The 25,591-nt window shown below is 45.6% G+C and overlaps 1 protein-coding gene across 1 annotated transcript in view; it reads left to right on the top strand.

The window, feature by feature from the left end:
- GNAT2 (G protein subunit alpha transducin 2) overlaps positions 1-25,591 on the top strand; it is a 106,319-nt gene that overhangs the window by 45,904 nt on the left and 34,824 nt on the right. The window contains exons 2-3 of the mRNA XM_078644768.1: positions 1,299-1,341; positions 10,525-10,666. Coding sequence (XP_078500894.1) covers positions 1,299-1,341; positions 10,525-10,666 — 185 coding nt within the window. The remainder of the gene's footprint in view (positions 1-1,298; positions 1,342-10,524; positions 10,667-25,591) is intronic.

Genomic DNA, 25,591 nt, shown 5'->3' with positions numbered 1-25,591 from the left:
GGGTGAGGAAGCCTATGATGAAGCATGCCTCAAGATATAGGCGGGGCTTCCTCATTCAGTATAGCTGATGTACGACTCACTATCTAAAGTCCATCATCCTCCCCTGTGTGTCCTTCAGGAAGACCCTGATCACCGTCGCTTCGCTTTGATGACCTACATGGGCAACTAACCTAGTAACATTCATTAGAGGTTGAATCCTCACCTGCTCACAGCCCTCTGCGGGCCTGATTATGATGCACTCTTAATTTGAAATATTCTGGCATAGCTGTTCGTTGCCACACACCTCCTGATGTTGCCAATTAATATTTAAATTATTGGGGCCATTGATAGTGTTAATCATTTATTATTTAATGTGGTAAATATAAAATTGGTTTCAGCCTTCTCTAAACTCTATGTAAGTCAGAAACATGAGGCGGTCATATGTGGGTGGGTGGTCTGGCAGAGGGAGGTCCATTGTTCGACAGTTTGCACCCCCATCACAATGTCCTTCCAATGGGAATAACCAGCACCTCAGAGTACAGATGCTACATTTTTAGCCAGTTAAATACCGAATCCATATTGTTTAGATTTTATTGGATAAGATAAATAGTACCTATTCCAAGCTTCCTCAATTGTGCGAGAAAAAACATGCAGATTTGGGCTCTCACCATACCAAAATCTACGTCATGGTATTTATCAGGCCTTATCAACCTATAAATATTCATTAGTTTGACCTGCGATATTTACCTCTAAACAATTCCGAAGGTTGAGAAAAATCTGACCCATTCGTAATTGCGACACACTTGCAAAATCCTGCATGGATGTCGCGGTTTCGCATGGGACCCGTAATGACGGCCTACACTGTGAAGCAGAGATTGGGGCTGTGGGGCTGCAGTCAGGAGGGCCTCGGAAAAGGTGGAGTCCTCATTTAATCATGCTTCGTTTCCAGCCGTGGCCCATGAAGGTCAGAGCGGTGGGGCGGGTTTGGGGGGTATTCAACAAACGACCATGAGGGAAAATTAAATAAATGCTTAATTTTGCGGCGGCGTCTGTCGAAATCCGCCCCCACGCAGCCCCACTGCCTCGCCGCTCTTACTTGCACGGGCCGCGGCCGCGGCTGCTCGTTTCTAGCCTGAAGTCTGGGCTTCGAAAGCCATTCTTGAGGGAGTGTACCCCGGAAATATGAAAAACAGGGAGGGGGTTCAGAGGTCATGGGTAAACACATGATAACACAAGCAATTCATGCTGGTATTAATCTGATTATCACAGTGTTCCAATTCTCAAATCTCACTTTCTGTTTTCTCCTCTGTGTCTTCCAGGAGCTGGTGAATCAGGAAAAAGCACGATTGTCAAACAAATGAAGTGAGTATTACTAGGGTTCATGGGAGTCACTAACAGGGATATGCACTAAAAGTTGAACAACATGAATCAAGAGTGTCAAGGATGGATATCACACGCTGTATCAGTAAATTAATAATATAGAGGTGTGGAAGAGAACACCAAACAAAGCACATTCAAACCTAGCAAAGTGCATTCAATAACCCTGTGTGTAGTTATAATGGCAGGCATACATGTAAGGCTCCATGTTTTGCCATCAAAAACATGACTCCCTACTTCTCCTCCATCATTCTTACTTCTCATCCCTGCTTCACATCTCTACCTGTCATCCATCATCCCTACTTCTTATCCGTTACCTCTCATCTATCATCCCTACTTCTCATCCATATTTATCTTCCCTGCTTCTCATTCCTACTTCTCATCCATTGTCCCTACTTCTCTTCCATCATCCTTTCTTCTCATCCCTATTTCTCATTCATCGTCCCTACTTCTCATCCCTACTGCACATCCATCATTTCCACTTCCCATCCATCATCCCAGCTTCTCATCCCGACTTCTCGTCCATCATCCCTATTTCTCATCCCTGCTTCCCATGCATCATCCCTCATGTCTTTCATCATCCCTACTTCTCTTCCATCATCTCTGCTTCTCATCCCTACTTCTTAATGATCATTCTTACTTCTCATCCCTATTTCTCATCCATAATTCCTGCTTCCCACCCAGCATCCTTACTTCTCATCCCTATTTCCTATCCATCATCCATACTTTTGATCTCTACTTCTCATCCATCATCTCTACTTATCGTCCATCAACTCTACTTCTCATACGTCATTTTCACTTCTCATTCATCATCCCTAGTTCTCGCACCTACTTCTCACTCATCATTTTTACTTCTTATCCATAATCCCTACTTCCCACCCATCATCCTTACTTCTCATCCCTATTTCCCATCCATCATCCTTACTTTTGATCCCTACTTCTCATCCTTCATCTCTACTTCTCATCCATCAACTCTACTTATCATACGTCATTTTCACTTCTCATTCATCATTTCTTCTTCTCATCCATCATCCCTACTTCTCCTACAACTCATCACTCATCTCTGCTTCTCATCCCTACTTCTCATCCATCAACCCTACTTCCCATCCATTATCCCTACTACTTTCATCATCCCTACGTCTCTTCCATCATCTCTGCTTCTCATTCCAACTTCTCATCCATCATCCCAAATTCTCGTCCCTACTTCTAATGCATCATTCTTACTTCTCATCCCTATTTTTCATCCATGACCTCTACTTCATATCATACTTCTCATCCTTCATCCCAATTTATCATCCATCATCCCTACTTCTCATCCATCATTCTTACTTCTCATCTGTACTTCTCATCCATCCTCCCTACTTCTCATCCATCATCCCTACTCCTCATCCATCCGTCTTATTTCGTATCCATCGTTCATCGTCCCTATTTTGTATCCCTACTTCTCGTGAATCATCCGTAAATTCTACTTTTCATCCATCATCTCTACTTCTCATACCCCATCCATCATTCTTACTTCTCATTTCTCAGTTTTACCAACACACTTTCAATGTTGTTAAGCACACCAACTTGCTTAACTCTGATTGGCTGTTGTCAACCAATCAGTGTGAAGGAATGCATGTATATTTGTATGACTGAGGGATTGGGAACGTGATGTAGAGATGATAGATGAGGAGTATAAATAGGGATGAGAAGTATGGAAGACGGATGAGAAAAGTGATGGTTGAGAAATAAGGGTGATGGATGAGAAGTAGGGATGCAAAATAGGGTTGATAGATTAGAAGTAGAAATGAGAAGTAGGGGTGATGTATGAGAAGTAGGGATTATGAATGAGAAGTAGGTCTGATGAAAGAGAAGTAGGGATGATGGATGAGAATTAGGGGTGAGAAGTAGGGATAATAGAAGTGAAGTAGGGATGATGAATGAGAAGTAAGGACGATGGATGAGGAGAAGGGATGATGGACGAGAAGTAGGGATGAGAAGTAGGGATGAGAAGCAGGGATGGGAAGTAAGGATTGTGGAAGAGAAGTAGTGATGATGAATGAGAAATATGTTTGATGGATAAGAAGTAGGAATGAAAAGCAGGGATGAGGGATGAGAAGTAGGGATAAAGGATGAGAAGAATTTAGTATGGATTCAAAATAGGGGTGAGAAGAAGTAGGGATGAAGAATGAGAAATGAGGATGTCCTAAAAGTGATGCTGTACATGATGACAGGACTCATGTTTCCATTCCTGAGCTGTTATGCTAGAGCTTGTTGTTTTTGTATGCGTTAGTCCAATTGGTTCGAAGGAAGAAAAGCAAGACCCACAACTACCAAAAGCATCATAATGCCAAATGAAAACAGAACTAAGCACACAAAGCAAAATGAAGCCTTGGGCAGGTGGTATTACAGACCTAACTTTGCAGACCTTCTGCAATCCGACCTGGCGAATTCTTCACATGCTTGATCAATCCACAGTCCTCAAGCATTTACAGAAAGGCAGACCCATTCAAATGCACAGAGAAGACCTCTGTTTCTGCTGGAACAGTGGTCACTGCACAAAATAACATGGTACATCACGACGGAGGGCTTTCAGTGGTCCATGAGACTGCGTCTTCTCTCCCTGATACATGCAGCTGCCGCTTGCAGTGGTACAGCATCCCCAGTGAAAGTGGTACCAAATGAAATGGGCAGTTGGTAAAAATGGCAATGCTTTACAACTGCTGACAATTACAAACCAAAGATACATGTATTTCCTTGCCAATCACTTACATTTTTTTACTTGCCATTGGTAATTTTGACCTTGTGAATTATATGTCACTTTGATGCATCACAATATTTGCTTTTTTCCCCCTGCAAAGTCCGCCATTTAGCGCAGCACAGGTTTCGTAATGGAAAAATGTTTGGTATATAAGGTCGATGGTATCCTTATGACATGGTGCAAGGTTTCAATCAGGGGCATAACTCAGGCCACTGCAGCCCCTGTGCTGCGGAGGAGGGGACCCTGCACATCAGGGGCCACAGTCAGCTTGAGGCCTGAGAGTATCTATGGAACTAGAAGAGTTTCAGAAACCACCCACCACATTTTGCGAGGAGACCCCATCATTTTGCTTTACACCACTAGTTGGAATCGTACTTCCAACCAACACCATCAGACTCACACTCCAACCTCACACCAAAGTGTCAAACACATAAGGAACAGACTGTTGCTCGTTTTACAGCTGGGTTTGAAGAAGTGTATCAAGGACATGAGTAGATCATTTTGCAGCTTCCGGTGCTCTCCGACCACAGTCTGCTGGTTCCTCTTTTTGGGGGGTAGAGTCAATTTCCTCATTTTGGGCATTGGCCAAGCAGCAGTGACACTGCTATCACGACTCCATTCTCCAGGAGGACTTGGCTCAGTAGCGGCCGGTGTGTCAATAGAGTTGCCTGGGTAGGTGGGGAGGGAAGGACAGACGGATGACGAGCCAAATAAAAAGAAAAAATTAAAACCACTTCCCTGCCACATTGCTGCACGGCGCTCCTCTCCACTGCAGGCACAGACTCCCCGAGTCCACTGCAGCCAATCCTCATGCTTCTTTCATGCTGCTGAAAGCAGCGTCAGGATTGGCCTGAGCGCTGACATTTGCGATCCCAGTTAGACTTGTAGCCTGTGCCTGCTCACTCCAACCCACCAGCACAGCTCGGGTTGGAGACAGCTTCAGTGCGCATGACGGTTTGGTTGGCCTGAGACGACCGACCAGACCGTCATACGCACTGAATAGCAGTGCAACCACTCCTCCACCAGCCTGGCATCACCCTGGCCCCACCCCAAGAGCAAAAATAAAACAATAATAAACAAGGATTTATTATAGTTTTATTTGTTGTTTGTTTGGCTACTGGCAAGTGGGGCGATGCTCCTCCGCCATAGCTGAGGAGCCGCCGCTGCTGGGCTACCAGAAGGAAGTGGCCTCATGACTGTGAAACTCAGAGACCTGGGAAGAAGGTGCTGGAGGAAGGCCTGTAGTTGGGCATGCCACATATACATGACAGTGTGCTGCCAGATGCTTGTGTGCATGCAGTTTTGTAACCACGAAGGTCATTAATCACCGCCCCCCGTGGTAGAGTGGATGCACGGTTCAGACAATGGTTCAATGGATAGACTTCCATTACCTCTGGGCCCAGAGTCTACGAAACCTGTGGCGTAAATCAAAGGCAGCCTGGGGTAAAGGGCTTGGGGCTGTTCTTTTCTAGCTCTGATTTTATTGTTCTGAACAAACCAGATGTGACTAACACCAAGACAGATGCACTTTCATGACACGACAGGCACTGTGATGAACCTGAGAAGATCCTGTCCAGATGCATGCATGGTAGAAAGGACTCTGAGCAGGTGTTGCCTAAAATATACCAGTGTAAAAGCTGAACTGTCAATAACATACTTGAGGCCTTATGCATCTTTTATCGGTCTACCCTGGTATGCCGCTTAACCAGCTGACAAGTCAACACTACCACATGGATAGTGGTTGAGGCTTTCACTGAGGTGGCTAGCTCTCTTTCCTTCCCCGGATTTCCAACAGCAGAAGCTTTAGCTAAAATCTATTAGGAGCCCTCAAGCGATTATAGGGCTCTCTACCTTCATTGAATGTCATTCTGAACTTCTAGAAGGAACGGTATAAGTAACCAGACAGTTGTCTGTGTTATTTTTTGAGACATCAAACCAAAGAAATAGCCAAAACGAAACACGAATAAAACTTTTGACCACAGGGGCTTAGTTATCATTAGTGAAGCAGGTGTAGTTTCACAGGGATCAAGAGGACCGGGGGTCACAATGCATTCAAACTCTCTCTTTTACTACCAACAAGAGGGCTGGGGGTCTGTTTTACCTGAATGCATTCGGGCGCTTGGCACTCCAGCTAAGCCACTGTCGGACTAATCCACCAGGTGCACCATACAAGCATTAGGCACAGCAACACCATCCATACCCCAACAGGCTAGACACTTCTCTCTAGTACTCATATGTACCACCCAATGATCCTCCTCCTAGCATTCACTTTAAAACAGTGTCCGGTCTTGAAATGCTCAATGAGCATATGCTGGTTAGGAAGGAGACCAGAATATTGAAAGCTGTCTCTGCTGGGCTCAGGAAGTCCCCAGAAGACCGGCTCATCAGCATCTCAATGCCACACGGTTTTACAAGCCAGGTGCTCAAGTCATGTTTCTATCATAAACATTTTTGTTTGGACTTTTTCTTGCAACTGTATCCATAGCAAAAAGGGGCAATGCACTCCCAAAATGATAGACAGTGTAGCAGCTCACTTGTTCTTATGTGAGCATCTGAAAATCTCCTTCCCGTGCCACATATCCCTGTCACAATGCTACCCCTATGAATCCTGATTTGAGCATCACTCCTCCTTGCCATAGGACATGAGAAGCTGTACCATTGGTGTCTGCTCCATGGTTAGTTAAGCCAGCTCCACAGGAGCATGCTGTTCATCCACCAGTGTGAGGGTTTATGAGGGGCAGCGATGGTAGGGAACAAACTGCTTTCCCCGGTACTTAACTTTCCAAACAGCCCCATCAGACCCACACTCTTCCCCTAAACAAGCCTTTGAAGCCAGCAGGAAAGTGGCTTCCATTCACTTCTCACCAGGACCAGGACGGGGCTTCAGGAAAGGAGGATCTCTCTGCATAGATTCCTGCTCGTTGGAGTTATAGGCGGCAATGCCTCTCCCTAAAAGCCAGGCTTTGCCCACTACAACCTTTAGAGAAGAGAAGGGGATCGTCCAGTGGTGTTGCATGGCAGGGGCAGACTGAGGTGTCTTCCTCCCCGCGTTCTCTCTCGGCAGCAGTGGAACTACCTTCAGGATTTCTTCTCCAGCTACATTGGCCGGTCCAAAAAAAGATGCCATGACAGGGATTCTAGGAGTCCCAGGGGCTGGAGGAAGGGATGCTGCCGCGCTTAGACATATATAAACGATAACAAGTTACCAGACGGTGATCTCTTTTCCACTGTAGAACCCCTGTACTGGTTACTCCCAGAACTCAGCTTCAAGGATTATGTTTCTAATTCAGGATCAACCTGCCTGTTGGTTATTTTTACAGTGTGATAAAAACATTATTTTCTCACAATGTAACACACTGATAGACCATCAAAGTATTTCCATAATTTACTAGCAGGACCATAAATGTAAGAAGCTCCTGTAAACCAGGTAACTCATGGGCGGTTTGTCAGAGGAAACAGGTTTCTGATGTTCACTCAACTGACTGGATCATAAACAGAATGTAACAAAAAGTCATAAATAGCACACCCATTCATGAAAGATCTATGGCCATTTCAAACAAATGGAAAACCTCATTCCATCTGAAAACTTCCCACTGACGAATGTTTATGTCTTTCAAAGAATCATCAACTAGAGTGACTTCATAACAACATTGTCTATAACACAAAACTTAGCAGCATTATAGTCATAGTCCATAAGAGGACAGCCAACACATGCATGTCTAGAGCACACCTGCCATAAGCAAGGCAATAGCTACTACAATGTGTCCAACACAAGAAAGTCAAGATCTACCAGAGCACATTTAGCACAAGCAAGACAAAGTCAATCAGTACGCACCCACCACAAGCAAAACAAAGTCTCTACAGTACACGTACCACAAGCAAGACACATTCTACTTAAGCACACTTACCACAAGTAAGACAAAGTCTCTACAGCACACTTACCACAAGCAAGACAAATTCTACTTGAGCACACTTACCACAAGTAAGACAAAGTCAATCAGTACACGCCCACCACAAGCAAGACAAAGTCTCTACAGCACACTTACCACAAGCAAGATAAATTCTACTTGAGCACACTTACCACAAGTAAGACAAAGTCAACCAGTACACGCCCACCACAAGCAAGACAAAGTCTCTATAGCACACTTCCCACAAGCAAGACAAATTCTACTTGAGCACACTTACCACAAGCAAGTCAAAGTCAATCAGAACACGCCCACCACAAGCAAGTCAATGTCAATTAGTACATGCCCACCACAAGAAAGTCAAAGTCTCTACAGCACACTTACCACAAGCAAGACAAATTCTACTACAGCACACCCAACACACGAGTCACTGGAACACCTAAAATACAACAATGTCGTAGTCTAGTAGGGAACACCCAACATAATGAAAGTCTACACCTAATACAATAAGTGAGCAGGACCCTCTATTACAGAGGTCTTCAAACTTTTTTACCGTGAGCCCCCCCTCCAAAATTGTATAAAAAGAGTGTAGAAAGCAAGAAGTGCAGGGCTGAGCACAGGGGGTGGTGTGTATGAGATCATTTAATGGCAGTTTCTTAGTATGTCATAAGCCACACTAAATGTGAGACTTTTGAAAAAATATACTACAAAACCTGAAATAGAAGAAAAAACTACTCCTGTTATTTGGGGTTTTGTGAATCCCTCCCAATTCTGGGCCCCAATGCAACTGCACCTTCTGCACTAATCATAGCTGCAGCCCTGAGTAGCAGGGTATCTCCTCTGACTCTTTCACCCCTTTCCCACCAAGCATGGCCATCAACCCACTTTTGAAACGGACTGTCTCTTTCAGAACAAACTAGATCCCATGTGTTTCTCGCCTCTTTGCAGCAATGGTGCCCTCAGCCCTAATGCTATCCAGCATGCCTCTATTCTAAAGTAAGACTGTCATAATTGTGAGAAGGGGGACCTTCACACTCTTGTGTAGGGCACCACTGCATCTGCCTCACTAATAAGAGCTAATGCCTTGTGACGCAGGACGTCTCCTCTGCCCCTTGTTAACCCACCATCCGCCTTTCTATCTCTGAGGCCTTAGCTAAGGTATCTCCTCTGCTTCAATGTTCTTCTCTCTGGTGGCATTGGTTCAATGCTCAAAGCAGCACTGGCACAACAAGTGAGCATTGAGCCCTAATATGAGACAGGAATGATAGTAGAACAGCCATAATAGGGGCTTAGTTTGCACCTCATACCCTTGGGACCTTGTGACACTGCACCTGCAGGAGCAATTGTACCTATTCCTTTGCCCACACTAATAGACTACTTCTGCTAGACCTGAGGCCTAAAGCAGGCTGTCTGCTCTTTTCTGTAAAACAAAAAGGAAACGTCCCACATTTCGTCCCCTCGGTTGCTTGGGACCTGTTCCCTGTGCAGCAGGGAGACTTGGGCCCCAATACCAACCAGGAAAATGGCTCCCTTCTGCCCCCTTTTTTGCTAGTGACACATCCTTAATTGGGGTGTAATGACTCCTCAGACCAATGCCCCAGTGCCAATGCACATGTTGCACTAATGGTAGTGATGGTACTAAAAATAAAAAATGTATGAATCCACATTTCTCAAAACCTTCTTCAGAGCATCTCATTCAGGAAGTGGGACAGCTGTCTCTGTCCATTTGTGAATAAAAAAAAAAATAGACCCTACATAGCGGTTTTTTTCAGGGTCATCTCTTTGACTCTATCCATGGATTTTGCTCTGCTCCGCTTTTTCCTGAGCCATTAATCTGAGGCCCAAGAGGTCATGACAATCAGGGATTTGAATATGACCCTGTTGGCCTCCTTCCTCCCACACCCTCTACTCATCTGAGAGGACATCTGCATGTAAACAGGGGTTGGTATTGCCTAGGTGTACGGGGACCATGGTGTTCTTAATTTTGCAAAACAGTTCCCATATATTGTGTTAAAAACAACAATCCCTGAATTGTTAATGGTGAACTAGAGTACTTGGAAGGTGCAGAAGGTGGGAGGTCAGGGGAGAGGGCTCTAGTCTATTACAATAAGTCTCAGTGACACACCAGACATTACATAGCCAACATTTACGGTAGCACTCACAACACAACGAAATGTTCACATTGTGCACAAGATGTTTAGGATCTGAAGTAAACCATCATCAACCTCCAATCAAACCTAGATTTACTTTCCCTCCTCTATAAGCACTACCGAACATGTAAACACACGAAAGCACAGATGTACATATAATGCCTACACCCATAGGAGTCAAACATGTATGCAAGTACTCTAATGCCTAGCCTGATTCATATAAGCAGCTATTTGATTGGGAACCACTAGAGCACAATTTTGTGGGTGTACATTCTACGCTGCAGTGTAATGTAGCCAGTGAACCTTTTGTTTCCAGGTCAAACTTTAGCATTCCTACTGATGCTTCTTGATATGTCTTTCTCCTGCTTAGGATTATTCACCAGGCAGGTTACTCCGAGCAGGAGTGCATGGAGTTCAAGGCCATCATCTACGGAAATGTGCTGCAGTCCATCCTGTCCATCATCCGAGCCATGACCACCCTGGGCATCGACTATGGAAGCAACCCGAGAGCGGTCTGTATCACTCCTTCATTTTCAAATTTCCTCTCTGTCAAGGCCCAGCTCTGTCCCTCTCCTCTCATCCTGTGGACATGGCTTCGGTCTGCACCCTCTATGTCGGAACTGGTGATGGAAAATATTGGGTCACTGTGGAAAGTGGAAGAATGCTGACAACTTTCAAAATCCTAAGGACTTTTGAGAAATTGTCAGAATTTCACATCTGGATTATGATAGGGATTTCACAAACTCCTGCTGCCCCTAGAAAGGCATCCCGGTGTTGTGAATGGTGGTTTGCTCAGAGGTCCACTTGAGCTCATATCTGTGTTCTCTGAAGTTACCTGATATTTGCTAGAATATTGAAGAGTGTGGCATCTTTTTTTTAAAAAAAATTTCTTTTATTTTTTATATTCTTATATAGCGCCTGAATAGACCCCCGAAGGGGTATCTCCGCGCTTTTGCCAGTAAGAATATGACTCCAGATAGTCGTGTTCAGGGGGGGTAGTACATATTGCAAAGGAGGCGTTAATTACTAGTGAATAAGTGTGTTTTTAAGGTCTTCCGAAAGGCCAGATGGCTAGTGAGTGATCTCAACTCAAGAGGTAGAGAGTTCCAGAGCACTGGTCCCGCATGGGCCAGCGCTCGGCCTCCTTGTCTGGATTTCTTTATTCTGGGTACCTGCAATAGCTGCCGATTACTGGATCGCAGGGAACGCCCAGGAGCATATGGCTGAAAGATTTTGGCCAGATATTTTGGGCCTTCGCCTATCACACTTTTGTGAATGGTACATAGAGTCTTAAACTGTACTCGCTTTCTCACTGGTAACCAGTGGAGTCTAGTCAGCAGGGGGCGAGAAGGAGTCCTAGGGGGAACATTCAGGACAGTCCTTGCAGCCGTATTTTGGATTACTTGTAACTTATTAAGTTGACCTTCATTAGCTCCTAAAAGAAGACCGTTACAGTAATCCACTCTGCTGATGACTAGCGCCTGCCCAAGTGTTTTCCTGTGACAATTTGGCAGATAGGGAAACACTCTTCTTAGCATCCCAATTGCCCGAAAGCAGGTACCAGCCACTTGGTTTACGTGGTCTTTAAATGTGAGTGTCTGATCTAATAACACTCCCAAGTTTTTTACTGTGCTCTTGGGGCTGGGAACAGGTCCTAATTCTAAAGGCCACCATTCAGGTGACCAGTGTGTTGCCGCTTGTCCAAAAAGCATGACCTCTGTTTTCCCTACGTTACACTGAAGACAGTTTGATGACATCCACTCTGATATTGCTCTCATTCCATCTGCAAATGATCTTTTTATTGCAGGTGTCAGACTTTTAAAAGGAGAGAGGAGTTGGGTGTCGTCGGCATACGACACCGGGGTAAACCCAAATGATCTTGCTAAGTTGGCCAAGGGGGCCACATACACATTAAATAGTGTCGGGCTTAAACATGAGCCCTGTGGCACTCCCTTGTTGAGCTCCCTGTAGGTGGATTTGTGGGAGCCCAGCCTAACTTCTTGGGAGCGGCCAGATAGAAAACTCTTCATCCATGACAGAGCCACTCCCTCCAAGCCTACGTCCCTTAAACGATCGAGAAGCACCGTGTGAGACACCGTATCAAAAGCAGCGGAGAGATCCAACAGCACCAGAATCATAGAACTGCCCTCATCCAGTGCCATTTTGATGTTATTGGTCACTGTTTGAAGGGCTGATTCGGTGCTGTGGTTGGGCCTGAACCCAGATTGCGAGTAGTCCAGGCCCTCCGTTGCTTCTAGATGTCCTGATAGATAGGTGTTCACGTGCCTCTCTGCTATCTTGCCGATGTAAGGCAAGAGTGAAATAGGACGCAGGTTTGAGAGGTCTGTCCATGGAGATGCCGCTTTTTTCCTTATTGGGTTTACCACCGCTCTTTTCCAGTCTGCCGGGACCTGTCCTTTCGCAAGAGAGATGTTAATGACGCTCTGTATAGAGGGTCCCAAGAGAGAAATCAGAGGGGCAACCATCTTGGCAGGGAGGAGGTCATTTGGGGACCCAGATTTAATATGGACGATGAGAGGAAGGAGCTCTGCATTGTCAATTGGAGGGAAGGATAGCAGAGGATGTTTATTGTGCTTTAGCTGGATCGGGGATAGGGGCTTATTAACGTCACCCATGTTGTTGTTAGCCGCCACTATTCTTTCGTAAATGATGTTTATTTTGTCCTCAAAGAATAGCGAGATTTCATCGCATAGAGTCTGCGAGAAATCATCAGAGCTCTCACATGCAGCGGGTTTTACAAAATTTTGCAGAATTTTAAAGAGCTCCTTAGGACAATTACCCGCTTCTGCAAGTTGTTGCATTAGGGGGTGTTTTCTAGCTTGCTTTATGTTTTTATAGTATATTGATTGAGCATCTAGGAAAACTGCTCGGGTCTCCTCAGTTTTACTTCTTCTCCATATTTTCTCTGCTCGTCTGCATTTCCGCTTCTCTTCTCTTAGCTCATGCGTGTACCAACTTTCCTGCTTAGAGGAAGGATACTGTTTATGCAGTTTTAAAGGGGCCAAAATATCAATGGCTCGCTTAATTGAATCATTAAGTTTAGCCAACGCTATATCTGCTGTGTCCACTGCCAATATGGCAGGTTGTGTCCGGTTTCTAAGCCTGGATTTTTCATCTACATGCTTTCACATGTGTTGGTAGAAAGAGGTCATTAGAAGCAAAGAAACATACCCTTAGTTTATAAGGTTGCCACACAAAAACTAAGGACTGGAAGAAGAGTACGTGATGACCAAGGGTTAGGTTGCCACCCCAAGCGCCAGTCTGCATACCTCTCAGCTCTTTGACGCACATTTCCTTGATGATCTAAGAGTTGAAAAGCTCAGTTGTCACTTCTGTAGATCCCACCATACTCCAAAGGGCCTATCTGGGTTACTCTTTCTCTGATGAATTTGCAGATACTGTCAAACTGTGTTTGAAACGCTTGAAACGAGGGACAACAAGCTGGAATAGTCCCGAAGAGCGAAGACACCTTGTAGGGTGGTAACGAGTAAGCAGGGAGCTAATAGCGCCTTTAGGTCCATCCTCGAGAGCTCTATAGGTCAGACACAGAATTTTAAAATGGATTCTGTGCTGAATAGGCAGCCAATGAAGGTCTCTCCTTGCAGTAGTAGCAGAAGAAGCTCTAGAGAGATCTAGGACAAAACGTGCAGCAGCATTCTGCACGATTTGCAGCCGATGTATAAGGCCCTTGTTGGCCTCCATGTAGAGAGAGTTGCAATAATCCAACCTGGAACCAACAAGGGCGACTGCAATCTGCTTGCGTGCTTGGAGAGACAAATAGCTGTGAATTCTATTGAGCGTCCTGATCACACCCCAACAGGTTGCAACAGTCCGATTCACCTGAAGAGACATCGAGAGTGAAGTATCAAACACCACACCCAGATTTCTGGCAGATTGAGAGGGAGTGGGGCAGGTGCCAAGAGAGGAAGGCCACCACTCCTTCGACCAGACATCTTGGTCCTTCCCAAAGACCAAGACCTCAGTCTTGTCGCCATTTAGTTTCAGGGAGTTGATAACCATCCAGTCTGCAACATGTTGCATACAGGACCTGAAGCTAGAGGCAGATGTTATGACAGAGGACTGGGTGAATGACACCATAATCTGGGTGTCATCGGCGTATGATACCACCTCCATCCCCTGCGATCTAACAAGCCTAGCAAGGGGGGCCACATAGATGTTGAACAGGGTCGGACTTAATGCCGACCCCTGAGGCACCCCACATTGCAAAGACTTCGCAGGGGAGAGGTGGTTACCAAGCATCACTCTCTGTTCCCTATCAAGGAGAAAGGATTGGAGGAGGCTCAGGGCCGAACCAGTGACACCTGCCTCCCTAAGCCGAGATGTCAAAATGGCAGGAGACAAGGTGTCAAATGCGGCCGTGAGGTCCAATAGCACTAGAACGGTAGCTTGTCCGGCATCAACCTTGCGTCTGATGTTATCGACTACAAAGGTGAGGGCAGATTCTGTGCTATGCTGTTTTCGAAAACCATGTTGGGTAGTGTCTAGATACTCAGAGGCCTCAAGAAAAGAAGATAAGTGGCGATTCAAATGTGCTTCCAGAATTTTCACAGGTGCGGGAAGCAGGGAAATGGGTCGAACATTTTTCAGGAGGCCAGGATCGAGTGAAGGCTTCTTGAGAAGCGGTTTCACGATAGCCATCTTCCATACTAGTGGAAAAGAGCCTTGGGCAATCGCCTTATTCATCACCTCAAGCAGGGAGGGAAGGAGACTGCTCCTACACTCTTTTAGCTTTTTAAGAGGCAATGGGTCCAATGGAGAAGAGGATTTCGTCCTGTCAAGAAGAAGATTTAATTCCTCCAAAGACAGAGATGGAAAGTCCGAAAGAAGGCTAGAGGGGGCTATATCCAGTGACTCAAGAGAGCTTATGCCTGAAAAAATATTTTCGCCCAAGGAGAGACATTGCACTTCTAAGGAAGTATGAATATCAGAAATTTTTTTGTGAAAAAAGTCTGCAATGTCGTCACAAAGACGTTGAGAACTGACTACGGGATCTGGAAGTTGAAGGGAGCATAGGGAATCTGCAATTTTAAAAAGCTCCCTAGAGGAAGTGAGTGAGCTAGTAAGATTGGAGAAGTATTCCTGCTTCTCCATTATCACTTTCTGCTTATACTCCCGTAGAGCAGACTTATGAGCCTCCCGGTCCGTAGGGTCCCAGGATTTCCTCCACCTCCTCTCACTACTTCTGCAGCCCTGTCTTAATAGCCTAAGATGGTCCGAAAACCACGGTGCTGATGGTTTACGTCGGGCTACATATCGCAGGGATACAGGAGCAAGTTTTTCTACTGCATTGGTGATGGAATCCTTCAAATCTTGGGCTGCTTCGTCCGCGTCTTTTGGGAATAGAGCCTCAGGTAAAGGAACAAAAGGGGCAAGAGCCTCGTCCGTGAGGTTTCTAAAATTTCTTCTAGAAACAAACGGGGTAATCCCCTTCTTAGTGGAATAAGAGGTGGAGAAGGCTAGGTGAAGAGGGACTGCAAAATGATCTGTCCAGACCAACGGCAAAGGTGAGCCGCAGGAAAGTCTAAGATCATTAGAAAATACCCCGTCGAGGGTGTGACCTGCCATATGAGTGGGACTGGTAACAAGCTGAACAAGATCACATGTTCCGAGGGATTCGACTAATGATAGAGTGTCCCTAGAATTGACCACATCGAGATGGAAATTGAGGTCGCCCAAAATGGTGAAGCATGGCTTTCCAAAGTAGGGTTCGAGAATGCTCAGTATTTCCGAGGCAAAATTAGCTCTATAGCCCGGCGGCCTATACATCAAGATCCCCGTGAAAGAGACCGATGGAGCACATGTAATACAGAAGTATAAGGCTTCAAAACAATCTTGAGGCGAGGAAAGTGGGTTAACCGTGCATTGAAAGGAGGATTTAAAAAGAATAGCAATACCTCCACCTCTACGTTTAGGTCTATCAAGCCTATGTAGAGAATAGCCCTCTGGGATAGCTAAAAGAAGGTCATGACCGGAGGAGTCAGAAGCCCAGGTCTCAGTAATGAAGACCCAGTCCGGCTGTCTCTCGTCAACAAAGTTGTGGAAGGCTAGGTTGTGTTTAATTAGCGAACGCACATTTAATAGAAACCCATTTCTGTACGAGATGGTGGACATTGAAGAGGACGGACGGAGACTAATAGGACAAGAGCCGAAAGGATGGAAGGAGGAAGAACAAGCCATACAGCAGCGAGACTGTAGTAGCCCTAACGGTGTAAAACAATGTAGAGCAGGGCATGCGGGAGGTCTAAGAGCCAGGGCCTTTTCTGTTGCCGCTCCCCAGCTTTGGAACATTTTGCCTATGGAGATTAAGACCCTACCCTCTTTAGTTTTGTTCAAAAAGGCATTAAAAACGTGGTGCTTTTCAAGGGCCTACACTGGCTGAATCGTAAGGTCTCTGTTATGAGCTGATTCTGTAATTAGGCGCCTTGATGCCCACTGGGCTAAGTCCGCGCACGATCAGATCCCTTTTATTATTATTATTATTACTATTATTGTGTAAAACTTGACTCAAGATTGCCTCTTTATACCTGCACTCAGTATCCAAGCCCCAGCAAAGGCCACTGTGGAGGCAGAGACGCACGCGCTCTGTACTCCATGATACTCGTAAGCTTCCCGTTTTTCAGAATGTGTTTCCTGTAGAAAATTAGAGCTGAACTTAAATTTTAAAAAATTTGGTTTCAGCTGAAAACTTTTACATTCATCAATTTGAAACACAATAGTTGTAATTGGTCTTAGTTAACAACGAAGGTCCAGATCTACTGTCCTTCACGTAGTCGAGGAATGTGTGAGAAAGTGTAGTTCACCATTGCGAGGAGGGCACACAATTGTGCAGTATCACATTACACAGGGGAAAATTAGGTTTTATACCGCTTGAACCCTTGCATACTCTAGTTTCATTTGACCTCAGGATCTGGCGCAAAGGGTTAGATCAAGCAACGTTTTTTTAGATCTGGTATTGCCCCAAAACCTGTAATCCTTGAGCGGAACTGCACCAGAGAGCCGCTGTAGCGCTGTTTGAGGGTCAGCTTACAGTAGAAAATATTTTTTTTAAACATGGCATGCGCCCGTATCACGCTAGTGACACGGGCGCAATTTTTGCTTCATTTTTGCTTCTATTGCACAAGTTGTTCTGATAAAATCGAGAAATTAAAGAATGACAGTCACAAAAATGTATGAATGTTTTATTGTTTTGATACAGTCCATTTGTCATAACTGGCTCATAAGATTTTGCAGTTTACGGATTCAAGTAAAAACTAAGATACTGTCTTTGTTGCACACATAAACAAGCACTTGCATTGCAATAAGTCTTGCATTTACGAAACTCTTGTAAATGCTAGACCTATTGCATTGCAGATGCTTGTTTGTTAAAGTGCCCATGCGGCACTTTCACTTTAATGTCGACCGTGCCCCTTTCCTTAGATGAGCTGCATCTAAAGAAATTGGCGGGCGACATTAAAGTGAAAGCGCGGCGTGGGGTGCTTTTACCAAAATAAAGCATTTGTTTGTCAAGTTGACAAACAAATATTATTAAAAAAAAATAACGACCTCGCGCTTTCATTTTAATGCCGTCCAAGCCCATATCTTTAGACGCGGCTCGCGTAAGGAAACGTGCCTGGCTGATATATATGTTATAGTGCCGCATGGGCCGATTAAAAAAAAATGCATTTATTAAATAAAGAAAGGCACGTGCCCGCTCTTTTGTAAGCAGACCGTGCTGGAAAAATAAAGAAAGCAAGACACCTGGCCCTTGCAGGAAAGCACGCTGTGTCTGGAGTAGGACATAATAATGAACGAAAATAGTTCTCACAGACTAAATAAACATACCGTGTAACCACACAAGTAAAAGGTCCTTATGGGAGGTTACAAATGCAGACAAGGCGTTACTAATGTCGTGTAGTTCCTAGAAACCTATATATGATCCGCGCGTTTAGACAACATAGACTGTGGGATTGGTGTCCCGACTGATTCCAGACACCCCCAACGAGTATGTTTGCCTGTATACCCACTAGCTTACAGTGCCACTAGAAACCCCACTTTCCAAGGAGAGAATAGTTCTTGGCAACTATCGAACATGACAACTCTGTCCCATCAGGGATCGTGGAAACAGTGTAATACTTTTGCTTAGTCACTCGTGCTCACTCTGTCTCAGAGAGATACACAGAATAAACTGTGGGTACGTTTTCAATAAGCATTTATTGAACCAGAGTCAAACTAGAGTAAAATAGGTGTGCTGAAACAACCATTAGACAGAAACAGATTTAAATTATTATAAACAGCAAAAGAGTAAAAGGATGGTAGATTTCTACCATAGTGCTAAAACGATGAATACAGGCAAGTATAAAAATACATGACAATAAAATGCGTACTCCTACGATGCGACTCTACCTAGATGTACCTAAGTGTACCTAGCATGTATGTAGATGTAGGCCCAAGAATCCCTCTAGGATAAAGTCAACCCATTACCTGAAGTGAGAGACTGTGGGAGCCCGTCTTTGTCTAAAGGTGGACACCCTGCGAGGGATGTCAGACCACTGCGAGCTGGAGTGTCTGCGTGCAGGAACCCTTAGCGTCTTGCGTCAGTGTGTCAACATGGAAGTCCTTATTCACTTCTCCCTGCCTCAGCAAAGATATGGTTTTTATATACCCAGAGTGGTACCCTCAGGGGATCTACCTTGCTGTGTCATGTCGGACTTAAGATGATGGAAGGAATGACACTTATACATATTTATTATGCAGGAGATGGTAGTCCTGCTGAGTTTCCAAGAATCCTCATGCATAATGGATGAGGCTAGTTTTCAGGGAAAACCCCACGGCCTGTAAGCAGTACCATAACTAGGTAAAAGGTCAGTACCAAGAACCGTTATGTAGTGCAATGGCAGTGGAAATATAGGTGAGAGGTTAAGTTGCTACCTCAGCCTATATTGGGGTACCTGAATGGAACATAACACTAATGAAGGACTAACAAGTCTCTTAATGCTTCAGAAGCAACCATTTACTAAGGACAATAACAGGAGTCAATTGAAAAGATGGGCGGAGAGTGGGCAGCGCTGCAAGTCCATACCGGACAGCATGCCTCGCAGAGCAGCGCATGCCCTGCCCAGGCTCAACCTAAAAATATTGAGGGGTCTCTACAAGGCATACTGAAACTTTCAACATCAGTGAATTCGATTCCAAATGGTGGAGACATGCATACGAGTAAACCTGCAGTTTTCTGCTGACATCTGCTGGTGTCAGTAGGAAACTAATCAAGCTAACACATCTACAGAAAGAAAATATGTTGTGTTGATTCCATAGTGGTCTTTTTCTACTGAACCCCTTAAGTAAGTTTGCCTGTAGGCCTTTTATTGACACAAATGTGAAATATCTGATATCCTCTTTCGTGCCAGAGCTTTGAGTCCCTTGCACATCGCATTGCACCCACTGAAAGGGAGGCAACCCCACATTAAAAAGAACATCTAACAAGCAATGGCATTTCCAATAGGTCTCGCGTTTGGGACCTTGTAAGTATTTAGTTATGCAGCACAATATCGTCGGTGCAACAACATCAACTGTTGCATGTCAAAACACTTATAATGTCCCAAAAGCGAGACCTATTGGCTATGCCAATGCTTGTTTCCTATTGAGACACAATAAGTAGGACAGGTATCATTGCCCCCATCAATTTATTGGAGTTTATTGTTTTTCATTCTCTTCTATTGGTCTGGTCTGCAGCATAATACTGCATTTGAAGACATATCCCAGGACAAACTCAGAGATAGGGGTCTCCAAAGTGTGCTTCTAATCTCAAGCTCGGTTACATATCTGCAAAATCTGCTTTTCCTCCCTTTTAATAAGGGGTGTCAATAAGTACTTGAGGGAGATCATGAACACAGTGTCTTAAAATGAAATTGAAAAGATGCATCTTCAAAGACAACCGTTATTAGAAGTGTTCATCTGCATAGCACATTGGCACACTGCTGGCACAACAGCAAATACCACGACCATCAGTCTAATCAGCAGTTTAATTTCAGCATTCACACTTCAGCCACCAATTCACCAGCATTACCCAACTGCATTAGTCAGCTCTCATAATTTCGGTACATCAGGAGTTTGATTTGTTTGGGCGACGCCAGCAGCCAACTGAGAGGGCTGCATCTTGAAGGGGCTCCAGCAGCCAGCTGTGCGAATCCCTCCATCATCCGTCACACCATCCTTTTCCTGCACTGTTATCCAGTGGGTTGTGACTTGACATTGTCCGGTACAATCGGTGGGGGTCCGTCGAGAGCGGAGCGGGTCTCCTGGACGAGACGGAGCAAGGAGGCCTAGACCGAGAGGTATGGCCTGCCTAACAGCATGCTCCTGTGGACCAAGTTAGCAGAGAGAACCGGCTATGATCAGCAGGAGTCAAGGGCGGACCACTGGTGAAACGCAGAACGGTACGGATGAAAGTTGCATTCCCCTCCGGCGACAACGTTATTGATGCAGTGGGTCCCTGCTTCCCCCGTATTGGTGGAGTGCTGACAGCCGCGTGGAGAGGCCTGCTCTGGCGGGCGGAGGCCTGTTCTGGCGTGAATGCAGCGAGACCGGCAGAGGTGGGGGGATGCCCTGCGCGGCCGAAAAGAGAGGAGTGTACTCTGACGAATGCATTGAGCACCAGAGCAGTGAAGGGGGTGTGACCCGAAGCAGCCATGCAGGTCTGATTGGCAGGTGGTGCTGGGCGCAAGAAGCCCCCCGCAATGAATACTACTTGAAGGCGCACTTCAAAGACCTGAAGAAGGGGCGGCCTGGAGCTCAAAGGCTCCCCTGGGTAGGTGAGGGGGCTTCCTGTGAACCACTGTGGTGAGAGGGTTGGAGGAAGTAGATGCGCTCTGCTCCAGTGCACGTATTTTTATGTACAATTATTTAGATTACTGTGGTAAGGGGGGTGGAGGGAGTAGAAGCATGGACTGCCTGAAAGGTAAAGAAAAGACACGCTCTGCTACAGTGCACGTATTTTGATGTACAATTGTTTTGATTACTGTGGTAAGGGCGGTGGAGGGCGCAATCGCAATGTTGATCAGTTGCACTTTTACGGCCGCGCGGCCCTGAAACTGACGCGGCCGTGAAAGTGAAACTGATCAAGATCGCGATCGCGCGCTGTTGCGGTCCGTAGATTTATGGCCCTTCAGATCTGGACGATTTCACGAAGTGGTAAGAGCCTGAAAGAGATGCCGTTAGGAACCTTCACTACCAAGTAGGTGACAGAGTGCAGCACTTTCAGCCGACCCAGTGTTGCCATGGTGATGGGGACGCTGCTCGGAGGGAACAGCACATCCTGCCTTCAGCTGCGCCCGTCAAAGTGAAAGTGATCGCGGAGCGATGCACTTAATGAGCAATGACGGAAGCGTGCGCCTTCGCGCACAAGCTCATCGCCACAGTGGTAGCATTTTCTGTAGCCCTTACTATAATTCTCGCCAGAGCAGCGCATGTGCTGGCTCAGGCGAGACCTAAAAAGGGTTAAAAGCAGCACGGCTAATTTCCTCCATGACTTTCCTCAACTCAGCACATAAAATTAGATCACAGATCCAGGAACCATTAGAACCATTATTGATCTAGATTTGGGATCCGTGTCAGTCCCCCTGAAATGTGCTGACTCGTCCCAGTGCAGTTTGCCCACACTGGGGCACATTCAGCATTGTATGCACTTTGTCTGCTATAAGGTGAGGGGTGGTGACTCTTACTTTCATAACTAGCTATGCCCAACACAAATGCCTCACTTACAGGACCATCAGCACTCCTTTAGTTTGAGTCTGATCCTGCCTGGGAGCCTAGCTAACACTTTGATGCCAAGGCTACAGAGAAATCGGAGGCATGCTGCTTGTCACTTCACAAGTGCTTGGGTTTTGAAAGCTCTGTATGTAGGAGATATGTGTGTTGCAAAAAAAGTCAGATATATCTGTTCTATGAGTAATTTCACCAATTTTATCAATAATCATCTATGTAGCATTTAATAGTAAATCTTCATAGCTACTCAAAGGAAACCTTTCTCAGCAACCTTAGAATTACAAAGCAGTGAGGAAAAAACTGTAAGGATCTAAAGTTATGCCTTGGAGTTAGCATGCCCCGTGATGCAGGTTCATAACTGACTAAACTATATTGCAAGGATTATGAAATGTGACCCGCAGGTAATTCAATTGCCACTGCTGCAAATGCAGTCGCCCACTGAGCTGTGTACATAAAATAGATGAACAATAGTTACTTACCTGTAATCTGTGGTTCTCCAGTATTGGTGTCTTTCATAGATTCACATGCCTGAATCATTCCCCGTCGTCGGAGTAGGAGTCCCACGGTATATAAAAAAGCAGTAATAAGCCATTTGTACATAGCAAATAACAGTTACAATAAACCAGGAAGTGAAGTAGCCTCAGCTACCAATGAAAAAACTTCCACATTAGTGACCATCCAAGTCATTATGTTAGACCAAACTGCAGCCAATCAGGCCACAGCTCCCACCTAGGTATTCTCCCCAGAGACCCAGCCTGTCAGATTTTTGTAGCACTGGAGTGTACCAGAGTATATACAGCTATATCATAACAGTCTGGGTGAGACTCTGAGGGGAGGTGGGTGGGTGCATGTGAATCTATGAAAGACACCAATACTGGAGAACCACAGATTACAGGTAAGTAACTATTGTTCTTCTCCAGTATTTGGGGTGTCTTTCATAGATTCACATGCCTGAATCCGAGTAGTTAGCAGTAATACAATATCTCGCTCTTATACGCCAAAACATAGTTATCATGCATAAAAGAAAGCAATGCAACATCATAAGAAAGCGTAAAGAGTGTAAAGGAGGTGGGAGACAACATCAGAGGCTCACCTTACTGAAACAGATTTCGTAGGACTGCTCTCCCCACCGAGGCATCGGTGTCGCTTGAAGAATCCAGACAGTAATGCCTCGTGAATGTGTGTCTGCTGGACCATGTTGCTGCTCTGCAAATATGCGGGAGAGGCACACCAGCAAACAACGCAGTTGAAGAGGAGACTGCTCTTGTAGAATGGGCTCTAGGTAAGGTCTGTAAGGGTTTACCTGCTTGTTGATGGCAGAGCCCGATCGTGGATGAGACCCACCTGGCGATAGTCTGTTTAGTAACAGCACAGCCTTGTCTTGGTCTGCCATATGCCACAAATAGCTGATCCGTCTTCCTGATGGCAGCTGTTCTTGAAAGATAAAATTTAAGGCATCTCTTAATGTCTAATGTGTGTAAAGTCCGCTCAGCTGGTGACTGCGGATTGGGAAAAAATGTCTTAAGTATCACAGGCTCATTGAGATGAAAATCCGATGGTACTTTGGGCATGTACTTCGGGTTGGTGCGTAGTATCACAGAGTCAGGTGTGAATTGCAAGAATGGTGGCTTAATGGTGAATGCTTGCATGTCACTCACTCGTCTGGCTGATGTTAGTGCCAGCAGTAATGCAACCTTCCAAGTGATGAACTTGAGATCGACCTTATGAATAGGCTCAAAGGGATGGCGAAGAAGCTGTGCTAGGACAATATTCAAATGCCAAGATGGAGGTGGCCGGCGTACAGGTGGAAACATACGAAATAAACCTTTAAAGAATTGTTGTATTATCCTTGAGGAGTATAGAGAAGTCTTACCGTCCTGACGGTATCGTGATATGGCGGCTAAGAACACCTTAAGTGTTGAGTGCGCCAAACCTGATTTAGCGAGCTGCAAAAAGAAGGGCAATATCGCTTCTGGCTCCGCAGTCATTGGATGCAAATTCATAGTGTGGCACCAAACACAGAAACGTTTCCACTTTAGTTTGTAAGTTTTGTTTGTGGAAGGCGCCCTAGCATTGGCCAGGACTTCCTGACAGTCTTGTGGAATGTTCAAGTGCGCAAACTCGTGGTGTTGAGGAGCCAAGCCGATAATTTCAGAGATTGAGGGTCTGGATGAAACACCTTGCCTTCTTGGATTGTTAGAAGGTGTGGAATTCGGGGCAGTTGAATTGGCTCGCACTCTGATAGAAGGAGAAGCTGCGTGAACCAATATTGTCGTGGCCACCGTGGAGCAATCAGGATAATTCGACACGGTTGCTTTCTCATTTTCTTGATGACTTTGGGTATTAGCGGAATTGGCGGGAAGGCGTAGGCAAAGATCCGTTCCCAATTGAGTGATAGAGCGTCCCCGCAAGAGTCCCTGTGGGGAATCCAGCTCGCAAAGTGAGTACATTTCTTGTTCTGATAAGTTGCAAACAGGTCCAGATCGGGGAGACCCCACCTCTGGAAGATCCGATCCAGCGCTGGCTGATGCAGTTCCCATTCGTGAGTGCTGTTCTTGGATCTGCTCAGCGAATCTGCCAGTACATTGGCTACTCCCGGAACATGCACCGCTGACAAGTTGATGTCGTGATCCAGAGCCCAAGTCCAGATCTCTTGAGCCTGTTGAGACAACCGGGCTGATCTTGTGCCCCCCTGCTTGTTCAGGTAATGCATGCTCGTTGTGTTGTCTGTTCGAATCAACACTGTGGAGCCTTGTAGGATTGCCAGAAAGGATTTTAGGGCGAGGAAAATGGCTCGTAACTCCAGCAGATTGATGTGCCATTTCTTCTGTTGAGCGTCCCATTTGCCGCTGATCGTCATCCCTTGAAGGTGAGCGCCCCAACCTTCTAGGGAGGCATCCGTGGTCAATATGAATCTTGGGACTTCTGCGAGGAAGGCACAGCCGATTTGTAGGTTGCGTGCCTGACTCCACCACAGGATTGTGTCCTTCATTCGAGGCGTCAGTGTAATGAGATCCTCGAAGGACCCCGATATCTGCATCCATTGGTGACTGAGTTCCTCTTGTAATGGTCTCATCCTCAGACGACAGTTTGGAGTGAGAGGGATGCATGAAGAGATCATCCCTAGGAAAGATTTGAATCTCCGAACAGAAACGTACTCTTTTCTGAGGAGTGTGGTTGCCATCGTTCTGATCTTTGTCTGCCTTTCGTTTGAAATGAAGACGTGGGCGAGCTTGGAATCCAGCGTTGCTCCTAAGAAGGACTTTCTTTGAGATGGAATTAGATCTGATTTCTCGAAGTTCACTGAAAACCCCAGGCTTTGAAACAGGCAAAGGCATTTTTGGACATGGTCGTTTGCTGTGGCGTAGGAATTGGCCTTGATAAGGCAATCGTCCAGATAAGGGTATATTTGAATTCCCTGCAATCGTAGGTGCGCCGCTACGGGTGCTAGCACTTTCGTGAATACCCTCAGGGCTGAACGTAGTCCAAAGGGAAGCACCTTGAATTGGAAATCCCTGCCAGCCACTCTGAACCTTAGGAACTTCCTGTGTCTGGGGAAGATTGGAACGTGGAAGTAGGCATCCTGAAGGTCGAGTGTTGCCAAGTGGTCCCCTTCTGCCAAAAACTGTAGGATCTCCTGGAGTGTTAACATTCTG

This window comes from Lissotriton helveticus, chromosome 5_1, assembly GCF_964261635.1.
Source record: "Lissotriton helveticus chromosome 5_1, aLisHel1.1, whole genome shotgun sequence".
NCBI classification, from domain to species: domain Eukaryota; kingdom Metazoa; phylum Chordata; class Amphibia; order Caudata; family Salamandridae; genus Lissotriton; species Lissotriton helveticus.
Note: the sequence above shows the minus strand (reverse complement) of the source record. Positions and strands in the feature narration are given on the sequence as shown.